The 13,122-nt window shown below is 43.0% G+C and overlaps 1 protein-coding gene across 2 annotated transcripts in view; it reads right to left on the reverse strand.

Moving 5' to 3' along the window:
* cyfip2 (cytoplasmic FMR1 interacting protein 2) overlaps nt 1-13,122 on the reverse strand; it is a 60,796-nt gene that overhangs the window by 21,968 nt on the left and 25,706 nt on the right. For both annotated transcript variants that reach the window (XM_038268200.1, XM_038268201.1), the window contains exons 6-19: nt 11,112-11,293; nt 10,913-11,009; nt 8,307-8,435; nt 6,824-6,928; nt 6,649-6,737; nt 6,300-6,537; nt 6,028-6,180; nt 3,537-3,676; nt 3,302-3,449; nt 3,044-3,197; nt 773-929; nt 597-693; nt 444-520; nt 255-363 (exon numbers count right to left, since the gene is read on the reverse strand). In XM_038268200.1, coding sequence (XP_038124128.1) covers nt 255-363; nt 444-520; nt 597-693; nt 773-929; nt 3,044-3,197; nt 3,302-3,449; nt 3,537-3,676; nt 6,028-6,180; nt 6,300-6,537; nt 6,649-6,737; nt 6,824-6,928; nt 8,307-8,435; nt 10,913-11,009; nt 11,112-11,293 — 1,875 coding nt within the window. The remainder of the gene's footprint in view (nt 1-254; nt 364-443; nt 521-596; nt 694-772; nt 930-3,043; nt 3,198-3,301; nt 3,450-3,536; nt 3,677-6,027; nt 6,181-6,299; nt 6,538-6,648; nt 6,738-6,823; nt 6,929-8,306; nt 8,436-10,912; nt 11,010-11,111; nt 11,294-13,122) is intronic.

A 13,122-nucleotide genomic window follows, 5' to 3' on the forward strand; every position in this document is an offset into this window, starting at 1 on the left:
ACCTTTCTGAACATGTGCAGCAAATGGACTGATCCAATATGGTGGACACTGAAGGGGGGGGCTGAGACACACTTTATATTATCAGCGTTCTGATGACATTTTAGCCAAAGGATTTTTATCAAAAACATAGTTAATGTGCACAAATAAGGAATAGTTGTATTAACCATACATGTAAACAGAGTTTCATGGGGCCCCTAGGCAACTGCCTAGTATTGCCTAATGGTAACAACCCCCCCCCACCCCCGTCTGTGTACCTGTACGTGTCTCTGCTTCAGGAGCGTCTCGTAACGGTTCGACGGCGGGTACGGAATGATGACGCCATAGTTTTTACACTCCGCTCTGAAGCGTTTGTCTAGGAGGACACTGTGGAGCAAATCACACTGGATTTAGCAGAAGTTTACAAAGAATCACAGCAACTTTCAGAACAACTGAAGCTGGGCTACCTTCCGGCCATCGCTTTGTAGTAGGCAAATATCTGATCCGCCAACTTGTACACAAACTGATCAAAGCAGAGGTTTACCTACGGAGAAGGACGCCATTAACGGCGTGTTTCTGAGGAGCATTAATAGAGTTAGACGGCTGCTGATCCACCTTACCTCAGCTTCAATCTCATCATACAGGAACTGCTTCTTGAACTTGGTGAGCGCGTAATAGCCACTGTCATTGTATAAGTCTAGAGGATACAGAACATATCTGGAGGGAGGGGGGAGGCTGTTATTATGGGTTTATTTTCAAAAGACAAACAGAGGTAGTAAGAGTGAGCTGGTCTTACTCCATCATGGAAGGCTCCTTGGTCTCCAGGATGTGGTCGGTGAGGATCCAGGGCATGGACATCTCAATGGGGAACTGGATTCTGCGGCCCATGGTGAGCTCCAGGAAGAACTCCCTGAACCACAGCTGGGACAGGTCGCAGCACTGCTGCAAGGCCTCTGCTCAGCGGGACAAAGGAACGGGTTACCCCGGGTTACAGAGGCCGATTCTATATTCACTAGAACGTGAGTACGGACTCGTGTTCTCGCCAAGTATGTTCTTCACAAGATCACAGCAAAGTGTGGACTCTGGGAGAACGGAGCACGCAGCATAAATCTGGGTCAATTGGAACAGAAGCGTACTGATGACATCACCACATTCAGAGCTAGTCTGGAGCTGCATTTCACCTCCAGTTATTAATAGTCTCTAGATAATAATCAATTCTGACTTTTTTCATTCAGTGGGGGAATAATAATGAACACAGTCAGATAAACACAAATCAAATGAACATTTTGGCAAATAAAAAAGAAAACCTCCATCAGAGCCAGCGGTCCTTCACACACGGCTATGCAGAGAGAGGGCCGCTGCAGACGGGCTAACCTTAGCCCTGGCCGCTGCAGACGGGCTAACCTTAGCCCTTGCCGCTGCAGATGGGCTAACCTTAGCCCTGGCCGCTGCAGACGGGCTAACCTTAGCCCTGGCCGCTGCAGACGGGCTAACCTTAGCCCTGGCCGCTGCAGACGGGCTAACCTTAGCCCTGGCCGCTGCAGACGGGCTAACCTTAGCCCTGGCCGCTGCAGACGGGCTAACATTAGCCCTGGCCGCTGCAGACGGGCTAACCTTAGCCCTGGCCGCTGCAGACGGGCTAACCTTAGCCCTTGCCGCTGCAGATGGGCTAACCTTAGCCCTGGCCGCTGCAGAGGGGCTAACCTTAGCCCTGGCCGCTGCAGACGGGCTAACGTTAGCCCTTGCCGCTACAGATGGGCTAACCTTAGCCCTGGCCGCTGCAGAGGGGCTAACGTTAGCCCTGGCCGCTGCAGACGGGCTAACGTTAGCCCTTGCCGCTGCAGACGGGCTAACGTTAGCCCTGGCCGCTGCAGACGGGCTAAACTTAGCACTGCTCGACGCAGACGGGCTAACCTTAGCCCTGGCCGCCGCAGACGGGCTAACCTTAGCCCTGGCCGCCGCAGACGGGCTAACCTTAGCCCTGCCCGCTGCAGACGGGCTAACCTTAGCCCTGCCCGCTGCAGACGGGCTAACATTAGCCCTGGCCGCTGCAGACGGACTAACCTTAGCACTGCCCGCCGCAGACGGGCTAACCTTAGCACTGGCCGCTGCAGACGGGCTAACCTTAGCACTGGCCGCTGCAGACGGGCTAACCTTAACACTGGCCGCTGCAGACGGGCTAACGTTAGCACTGCCCGCCGCAGACGGGCTAACGTTAGCACTGCCCGCCGCAGACGGGCTAACCTTAGCCCTGGCCGCTGCAGACGGGCTAACATTAGCCCTGGCCGCTGCAGACGGACTAACCTTAGCACTGCCCGCCGCAGACGGGCTAACGTTAGCACTGCCCGCTGCAGACGGGCTAACCTTAGCACTGCCCGCTGCAGACGGGCTAACCTTAACACTGGCCGTTGCAGACGGGCTAACCTTAGCCCTGGCTGCCGTTAGCCTTGGAGCTCCGCTGGTTGCCGCGGTCCTCTGGACATCAGAACTTTTTTTAAATTATCCACTAAATCAGTAAAAGGGCCACATAGTGAAGCTTAAAGTATGATGTTCTCGCCTTAAATGATCTTAAAACGTATTTTTGAGAAACAGCAACAGATAAGTGAACTTTTAACCGAATACTCTGAGCTCTGTGGGCGCTCCACTTGAAGCGGACTAGTCTGCTCTGATGCATGCTGGGTAAAGAGGGAGGGGCGAGAACAACTTGGTCCGTTTTCTGTCTTGTGTTCTTGTGAATTGGAACAGCAGGTTAACTCTACAATGTGACACTACGACAATAACTTATGCCACATCTAATGTGCAATGTTTCTCTATATTTGAGACCCTGTGCAATAATTCTATATATAAATATCCATTTATAAAAAAAAATACCCATGTAAACACCCTGTGCAATAAAGCTGTATAATGATCCTACTATAAAAAAAACAACAACCATGCACCTTCTTCTTTGACTATTTGAGCTCCACTGTGAGGTGAGATCGATCAATCAATCAATCAATCAATCAATCAATCAATCAATCAATCAATCAATCAATCAATCAATCAATCAATCAATCAATCAACTCACCACTGAAGTTAAGCAGGTGTGTGAAGAAGAATGAATGCTTGTGAAAATCTTCTATGGCCACCACTATGGGTCCATCCAGACTGCTCCTCAGAGTTTTCTTAGATCCACTCTTGTCGGCTATCAGGGACTCCAGCATGGTGCGTACCATGTAGAGCTGCAGAAAAAGAACCATCAGATCCACACTAAATAACTTACTTTGCTTTCACCGGGTATAGTTATCTGAAAATTCATCCTGGAACAATGACGTTTCTCCGTTACCTGTGTGCTGGAGGGTCCCACTGCCCGACGAGGCACCTTGATGTCAAACCCACCCTTTGGGTCTTTTTCTCCCCTCAGACAGGGGTCGTTGGGAGGCTCCCTTCCTCCCTCCCAGTCGCAGACAGTCTTCCGAATGGCCTGCAGGACGCTATTTAAAAAAAAGAAGCAATGATAAAAGCTACTTCCTGCATTGAAAGGTTCAGTCTGAGGAGTTGCAGAGAGATGCTTCCGGTACCTGATGAGGACGTTCTTCTTCTTTCGTACGGCTTGGCGCAGCGGCTCTCTGAGCGTCACCTGAGCAAAGTCCTGCAGAGCTGCGTATATTGTGTTCCTGATGGCCTGGTTGAAGACAGACTCCATGCGACCCATCAGAACCTACCCGGGAAAAACAGAAACCTTTTCATCCTGATTCTGACGTCTGATCTTAATAAGCTTAGCTTAATTAGACTTAAATTACAGGATAAACTGAGTTATTAGCAAAGTACCAAACAGTGTCTTATAAAGGAATTAAACTTTTTCATTTTGTGTCACAATAACCACAAACTGATGCATTATGGGTGGATCATCATCATCATCTTCATCATCATCATTAGGAAGATGTGTCCTGCATTCGTATCTATTCTCCTTTTTCTGCCATCACTCACATTTATTGCAAGCTTTCAGTGTCGCAAACTTAGCGCATTTGTCGCTAAATATAGCATCTTTTCAGACCCCCCACTGCCTTTATTAAAAAAACACCCAGCGCTAGATCTAGCATATTTTTTCCTGTGTTAATGGAGGCTTTGGCGACATCAGCCCCATTTAGACTACCCTGAAAACCGATCCGTGCCGAGCTCGGTTCCTTAAAACCTTTACACACCATGCTAGCACGGTTCCTCGCCTCCTCGTGGCAATCTACGGTACTACTGCTCTCTAGAGGTAAACAAGCAAAACAAACTGGCGGCGCCTGTAACACTCAGGAAGTTTGCGGAGAGTCAGGTGAATTTAGTGAATTTACTTGACAGATTCGGCTTTTGTGAAGTGGATACGACAAACGATCGTCTAATCAGGCCTTAGAGACGCAGGAAACAATGACAGACGTTGAGGTTCATCCAGTGATGGGAGTAGCGGCGTTGAAAGTAACGGCGTTACTAACGCCGCTACCTTTTTTTAGTAACGAGTAATCAAAATGATTACTCTTACTGTAACTATAACGCAGTTACCATTGCCGGCACCCCGTTACTGCGCGTTACTCAGGTCGCACAATGAACCTTTTTTCATGATAGGACTCGTGCGCGCGTCATGAGAGAGGGGAGGATGGAGAGTGAGGAGGACTCCAGCGGCAAAACAACGCTTTCCAGATGGAAATACTGGTGTTACGTCGAGCTGCGTTTCCCCATCAGATACGGTTTCCCCTGCACCTGCATCGACAGGAAACATGCATGCTCGCTAAAGGTGCGCAACAGTCGCCGTGTGCTCGCGCCACAGGAGAACTATGGAGAGCGTGAAGGATCATTAGCCTATATGGAGAAAGGGAGAAATATGGATGGATGGATGGATGGATGGATGGATGGATGGATGGATGGATGGATGTAGCTACATGTTTCAGTATCTATAACAACCCAAACACAGGATTTCAGAATTAGACATCCCCAGTTATTAATTTCATACACTCGCAAAAGTAACGCAATAGTTACTTTTACTAGTAACTAGTTACTTTTATTGTGGAGTAACTCAGTTACTAACTCAGTTACTAACTCAGTTACTTTTTGGGAGAAGTAACTAGTAACTATAACTGATTACTTTTTTAAAGTAACGTGCCCAACACTGGGTTCATCACACTTCTGAGCAGAATCACCACTGGAAATTGTGTTCCACTCAAAGGTGAAATAACTCTTTTTCCTTTTCTTTTTTTTCCACTTTTCCCCGATGTATTCCAGCGTCCAGCTGCCATGCACGTGGGCATTGTCAGTTTCACTATAGCTCTGGTGAATTTCAATGGTGAAGTCCTCTGGAAATCTTCAATAATTGTTGTTGATTGCAGATGTGTCTAGTAGTTCCCATTGATTTAGCTTGTAAAGCGGGGAGAATGGCGCTAGGCTTACCGCACCGTGACGTCACTGATGGAAGATGGCAGGAGGGAGGGGTTACTTTATATGGGCAAAAATGGCCGCTCCCAGACTCGGTGATCGCAATGAAAATTATTGGTTTTATTTTTTTTTTACTGATAAAGGCTAACTTCATTGAATCACCACAAATGTATTAGTTTTAGGTTTAAATAATGATCCATTGATCCATTAGTCCGTGAGGCAGACACCCTGTCTACTTTTAAGGCTAGGCTTAAAACTTTCCTTTTTGATAAAGCTTCTAGTTAGAGTGGCTCAGGTTATCCTGAGCTATCTCTATAGTTATGCTGCTATAGGCTTAGACTGCTGGAGGACATAGGGACCCCTATTTCATCATTCTGCTTCATTCTATCTCTATTTTTCCACTCTGCAGAACTCTATTTTTCCTCTCCACTGTCGCTACAAGCCTGCTTAGTGTGAGGGATTGCTGAAGAGTCAATGAGTCGATGCAATCAGCTGGTTTTCCTTAGATAGAAAACTTTGAATCAATCTGACTGGATGATCTGGTGAACTGGAAAGTGCCCTGAGATGATTGACGCTATAGAAATAAACTGAATTTAATTTAATAGATTTTTCCTTGCTGACTGGACTTTTTCTTTAAAGGTGTGATCAAACATTTACCTGCAGCCCTTTGATCATGGCAATGACCTCAACCAGGGCAAACTTCTCCTCACTGGTGTAATTGTAACGCGTGGCTCGCTCATATTCCTCCGCCGTTCCCGGACAGTCCTTGTTGCAGAACTTATCGGTGGGATGCACCAGCTTCCAGGAGTACTGCAGGCCGCAGAGCACAAACAGATCAAAGCCAGAGGGATCAATGCTGGAAAGCAGAACCAGCCCAAACATCTGACACCAGGGCTGAAAGTGGATTCCCTCTTGGACTCTTCCCTCACCACTTCCATGACGTGCGTGCTCCACTTGGACAGCAGCTGCAGCCCCCTCAGAGCCAGGTCGAACAGCTCCCTGTACTCCTCGTCGGACTTCTGGCTGTCCAGGCCGGAGCCCGTCACCACCTCGCTGTTGCTGTAGCGCGCCAGCTCCGAGATGAAACGGATGTGGTCGTCCCTGATCTGCACCATCTGCTCGCACAGGTTGTACTGCGGCGAGATGCTGCTCTGGGTGCACGTCCACCTGCGAGCGGAGGGAAAAACACGGCGAGTCACGGAAGGAAAGCGAGAGCAGATGGGATTTCTGATGCGGAGGCCGTAACTGGAAGCTGATTTGTTGGACGGAGGGCCGTACCTGGACTTGTTTTCTTCATAGTGAGCGCTCGTCTCTATGTAGCGCGACAGCTCGATCTGCATGTCTCCAAACAGAGGCACCACTTGAAGCTGAAACACAGATTGAATTAACCGTCTGCCACATGTTTCTGCTCCCGAGACGAGCCAAAAATAAAAGCAGCAAATGAAATCCTTACTTTGAAGAACTTGTCGATCTTGCTCAGGTTAATCCTTTTTTTGGCATCCAGCTTGTAGATATTACTCACATTCCCGTCCATGAGGTACAAACCAAAACCCATAACCTGTTGGGAAAAAACAGGATTGAGGTGAAAATGCTCTAAAGTGGAGGTCTTCAACAGGGGGTCCGCGACACCTAGGGGTCCACAGAGGTACTGCATGGGGGTCGTGAAAGTTTTGGTTGATTAGACTTTTTTTTTTTTTATCTTCCCTCCTATTTTTTTCACTAATTGAAATGCCTTTAAATCCACATTAACAGACTGTAGTAAACAGATAAATGGAGGCAGAAGATTTCTTTCAGTCATCAATGCTCACATTTCAAGCTGGGAACCGTTTCATTCACAACACCTGTCCCATCAACCAGGAGTCAAAATCAGAAATGCTTTGGCCGTTTCTCAAATAACTAGAGCGCGAGTACCGACTCATGTTCTCACCAAATATGTTCTTGAGAAGAACCCAGGAAAGTCTGGACTCTGGGAGAACGGGAGCACGCAGAATAAATCTAGATCAATTGGAACAGAAGCGTACTGATGACATCACCACACGCTCAGCTCGTCTGGAGCTGCATTTCACCTCCTGTTATTAATAGTCTCTAGATAATAATAAATGAAAACTTTTTTTTCATTTATTGAAGGAGTAATGGTTAACTCAGTCAGATAAACACAAATCAAATGAACTTTTTGCCAAATAAAACAAAAAAAAACGCCATCAGAGCGAGCGATCCTTCACACACAGCTATGCAGAGAGAGAGAGAGAGAGAGGGCTGCTGCAGACGGGCTAACGTTAGCCCTGGCTGCCGCTGGTTGCCACAGTTCTCTCAACTTCTGAATTTTTTTTAACATTACGCATAAAATCAGCAAATGTTCCATATATGGACGATTAAAGTCTAATTTTCTCGCCTCAAACGATCTTAAAACGTACTTTTATTCATCAACAGCAACAGAAGAGAGACCTTTTAACTTAATACTCTGAGCTCTGTGAGCGCTAACCTGGAACCTGCTGCCGCAGTGCATGCTGGGACAGCTGTCAATCTGGAGAACCTACAAGTCTGCTCTGATGCATGCTGGGTAAAGAGGGAGGGGCCAGAACAATATCTGTGGACTTTGTCCGTTCTCTGTCTGCTGTTCATGTGAATTGGAACAGTGCTATGGCTGAGGATGATGACGTTTCACGAGGACACGAGAACGCACAATTACACAGATTGAGAAACAGCCTTTAATATCTCAGGGCAAAATTACTTTAGTTACATTACTCCATCTGTAATAGAGTGATTATAGGACCAGTTTGATAGAACAATATTTCATACAATATATATAATCAGGGCTCCTCGCTCCATTTCATTAGTTTAAAGGTCCTTGGTCTGGAAAACCTTGAACTCTAAAGGCTTTAGAATCACATTTTTTATAGGTTGGTAGAAAATAAAGGAGGCGGGTGTTATTTTACCTTAAGCAGCATGTGTTTCTCACTGGGCGTCAGGTACATTTTGTTTTCGTAATAATCCACGCAGATGTTGACGATGTCGGCCAGGAGCTCCTCGTAGCCTGGAATCACCTCCAGCTGCTGGTGCAGGCACTACAGGAGCCAAACCACAAACAGGAGACACGTTTTCACACGCCGAGCATCGAATATGCAGCGTCAATCTGAGAACCGCACAACAAAAAAACTGCTTTGATTTTATTTTACATTTTTGTAGACCTTTGATGATTTTGAAGTGAAAAACTTTATTTACATTAATGTTATGTTGGTTTGTTATCTAAACTTTCCCATTTCTATGCTGATTTTTAATTAAAATAATATATAAAAACAGACTATTAGACTATTAGTTAAAATTGCCAAGCAACCAACATTGTATAGCAGGAAATAAACAAGCAAAACAGATTAGCAGATTTTCCAAATAAGAAAAGGCTTGAAAATATGTGAAATTGGACCTTTATGGTTTTAATCAATGATGGTTGTAATATATACAAATATGACTGGATTAAACCGGTTTAGTTGTGATTAAATATGGAACCCCTTTAGTGACTTACAGAAACACAAACATCTCAACATTGATGTCAAAAATCATTAACTTTTATAGTATATATTTTTAAAAACTTTGGAATAAATTGGCTCCTCTTCAGTTTGGCTAATAAATGATGAAGAGCAGGGAATTTTTTTGGAAGAACAGATTAACTAAAATATGTTGTTAAAGGAATAGCACACCCAAAACATGATTAGCCTTCATTTTCTACTCACCCCCATGCTGAACAACACTCTGGAGTACTTTTTTGATATCTCAAATGCATCTGGAGATCTGGGAGGCTTCTTGCTGTCTGCTGACATTCAAATAATGGAGGTCTATGGCGCCCGAGACAGAAAGGTCCATAAAAGTCCACAAAAAACGTGTCAATATTCCTCCATGCTGCTCGTCCAATGTATTCCAAGTGTCCTGAGTGGGTAGCGTCCAGAATTTACTCGAAACGAAGTCATTTAGAATGTTTTTAGAGCATAAACAGTAGTGTATAGGATTTCCTGAAAGCGTGCACGTGCGTGCTCACGACGCTACGGAAGCCGGCAGACCAAGCCAGCGCATTCAGCTCGGCAAAGAACTCATGCTCTTCCTCAACACTGAAGTCCTCAGACATTTTTCTTTCGTTGTTTCTTTCTTTGCACAGGTAAACAGCACATTTCTTCTTCTACGCTTGCATTATCGGCAGAGCAGACGCTGAATGCGCACTTTCATCTGGTTTGGTCTGCCGGCTTCCGTAGCGTCGTGAGCGCGCGTGTGCGCGCTTTCAGGAAATCCTATACACTACTGTTTATGCTCTAAAAACATTCTAAATGACTTTGTTTCGAGTAAATTCTGGATGCTACCCACTCAGGACACTTGGAATACATTGGACGAGCAGTATGGAGGAATATTGACACGTTTTTGTGGACTTTTATGGACCTTTCTGCCTCGGGCGCCATGGACCTCCATTATTTGAATGTCAGCAGACAGCAAGAAGCCTCCCAGATCTCCAGATGCATTTGAGATATCAAAAAAGTACTCCAGAGTGTTGTTCAGCATGGGGGTGAGTAGAAAATGAAGGCTAATCATGTTTTGGGTGTACTATTCCTTTAAGTACGGAAGCCCAGAGCGTCCCCAGATTCTTTTTCACTGTGGTTTGCTTCAAGTTAATTTTCTCATTATCTAAAGATAAAAAAAGCTGTTTTCTCATCATAAGAAGATAATTATCTTGTCATCTCAAGAAAACAGTTAATTGTTTAACCGTGATGAGGAGTTAGTTATGTCATTATCTCCAGAAGGCAAAAGATTTTAAAAAATGAATACGACCGCTCTGGGCTTCCGTAGTTAATTGTGCCGATTAGCAATGAACTAATAATTGACTCGAATTTCCAAAATAAATTGACACTAAATATGACAGAAATTTATTTTTTTTAATCTTTTTTACAAGATTTTCGAAAATATTCAGAAACCCATTGAATATCTATTTATTCTCTTTCTGCAAGTTTCTTTTTCCTTCATTTTAAAACCTAAAATTTAACAGTTTTTATTTTTAAAAAGGGCAACTCTTTGGTAGATATTTATTAAATATTAGTCATCATGTAATGTTTATCATCTAGATGAGGTTTATTAGCTGGACTCTCTTTGGATTTTAAACCCAGTTTCCATCGTCATAGATGACTAACAATAGTTCAGTGGGTCAAATGGACGTAGAGAGAAGTTCAAACTCCATCAACACCTCCTTTCTATGCAAATCTCACAATTCTAAACTTCCACCGTAAAACGGGCGAATCCAAACGAAGCTCCAAGTTGACGTAAACTCGGGGATGTTGCCTTATTTTACCTTATTATAAGGTAAGAATTTGCAGAGAAAGGAGATGTTGATGGAGTTTGAACTTCTCTGTACGTCCATTTCACTCACTGAACTCGTTGTTCATCTATGACAATGGAAACTCGTTTAACATTCTACGACTCCTTTAAAAATAAAACAGAAATAAGACGATTGTTTTACGTTAAAGCCACGGGTAAATCTTTCCTGATGAGGAGCAGACGTCTCACTCACCTGAGTGATCCTGTTGTGATTGGCTAAAAACATGGAGAGATTCTGGGATTCCTGGATGGACTGAGGGTCGGCCATCTTCCTCAGGAACTGAGCCGCCCTGAAGTCACAGCAGGAGAGAACAGAACTCATTTCCTGTTCCCGGAAAAAACAACAAGCAAACCCTAAAAACAGGGAGGTGGTTTTAATGAAGGGTCAGAACCGTTTGTAGGCGGAGTGATCGTTCTTCACGCTACACTTCATGTTCTTCAGTTCGTCCAGCACGGCAAACATGTTGATAAATTTGCCCAGGGTGAGCAGGTAGGCCTCCGACACAAAGTCTTTCCTCCTCTCAGCGTGGCACAGACGCTTCACCTCGCTGCAGAAGCGCTCGATGGCTTTCCGCTGCAAAACACCAAAAATGACACCCGGATAAAACTCAACAGTTGTTTTGTTTTCGCATTTCAACCAGAAGCCAACACTTCATGGCCCGTTTAAAACGTCTCTCTATGCTTTAAGTGTTTATTCTGAACATTAATCTTAAAATAATGCTTTTATTTAGGAAAAAACGACTGCAGATATTTCTCTGATGAAGTTTTTAAAAATATTCCATCATCAAACTGTCAAAGTTTTGTTTGTTTCCGGGTCATTCCATGAAAACTGTTAAATTTGGGTCCATAACATTCAAAGAGGAATAGAAAGCATAATAAAACTGTTAATAATACTTTAAGTGTCTAAAGCCATTGATTCACGTTTAGTTGGTAGCATGAGGTCAAATAAAATTGAATAAAAAATATATATTTTGGACATTTATGACTTTTTATGTTAAACTGCAATAATTTTCTCATGTCCGCTCTGACCATTTTTCTCAATAATGTAATGTAAAACTTAAGAAAAAAGAAATAAATCTAAATTTTTTGATTGTTATGGTTAAAATACTTTCCTCTTAATAGGAAATGTGTTAATTATATTAAAATGTCATATTTTTTTATTGAAATAGCATCATTTTTCTATGTCCATCAATTTCATATTCCACCCTGTCACACCTTATGTTATTTTGCGCCAAAATGCAATACCTTCCTAGAAGTGACATCACTAACATGAAGTGACATCATTCAAGAGTTTGAAGAAGAGAAGTCAAAAAAATGGTGGGTTCTGGTTTTTCTTTAAGAACATTTTTGGTACATTTTTCCTTCAAAATCCTTTCTTTTAACCATAGCATATCCACCCCGTCACACACAAAAAGTGGGGAAAACAATTAGTTAATCAAAATTTGAAATTATATTTATATTAATCATTCATTTTTTATTGTACCTCAATGCTAACGGCACCATCAGGTTTTAACATATCCAGAAATTGAGCCAAATTGCTTTAGATCATTGTGATAGGTGGCAATGTTCTTCATATTGAATTACATTGCATAAAAACATTAAAAAAAAACACTTTGAACACCCTTTTTTTTATTTTCAAAAATACCGATAAACAGTTTCTGAAGTGAATAACATTTTGTTTGTCTTACTTTTATCTAAATATACCCTTTAATTTGTTAACCTTTGTCCTGTGACGGGGTGGAAAAGGAAACTCTGTTCCCTGGATATAATGTGCTAAAATATTCTCAGAAAATAGTGTCTGAGCTTGAAAAATATGTTTTATTGCAAGTGTTACATGTTCTATAGGCTATGAAACTAAAAAGAAAAAAGAAAAAAAAAGGTTATGATCAAAAACCTCTAAATTCAGAGGTCCAATCTTTACACTTTCCATGGAATGACCCTTCTAACCTTCCTAACTTTAAATTAGTGCTGCAACTAATGATTATATTTCTAATCAATTAATCTGTGGATTATTTTAGATTAATAATCAGATAGCCAAAGGTTCCTTAAAGAAGAGTTTTTGCTAATTTGAATCAGAAGAAACTAAAACTTTTCCACTTGAGGATTTCTGGATTATAGAGCAGATGGACAGACGGAAAAGATTTTTATCTTAAAAGCAAAATGACAATTTTACCATCTTGGTATAATTCTGCTCTAAGTGGGTCAGGCTGTCAGATACAGGAATGTTTTAGAGTCTCTATGCTGTAGTTAATGATTAATCCATTAATAGATTATTTATGGATTATTTCAATAACCAAATAGTCAGATTAATTGTTCCACCCCTACTTTAAACGTTAATAACTGCACTAAATTCTTATCAATGAAGGATGCTAACCAAAAGGTCAAAGGTCACTGAAAGTACTG

Source organism: Cyprinodon tularosa, unplaced genomic scaffold (genome assembly GCF_016077235.1).
Source record: "Cyprinodon tularosa strain WSP-4 unplaced genomic scaffold, ASM1607723v1 ctg698, whole genome shotgun sequence".
NCBI classification, from domain to species: Eukaryota; Metazoa; Chordata; class Actinopteri; order Cyprinodontiformes; family Cyprinodontidae; genus Cyprinodon; species Cyprinodon tularosa.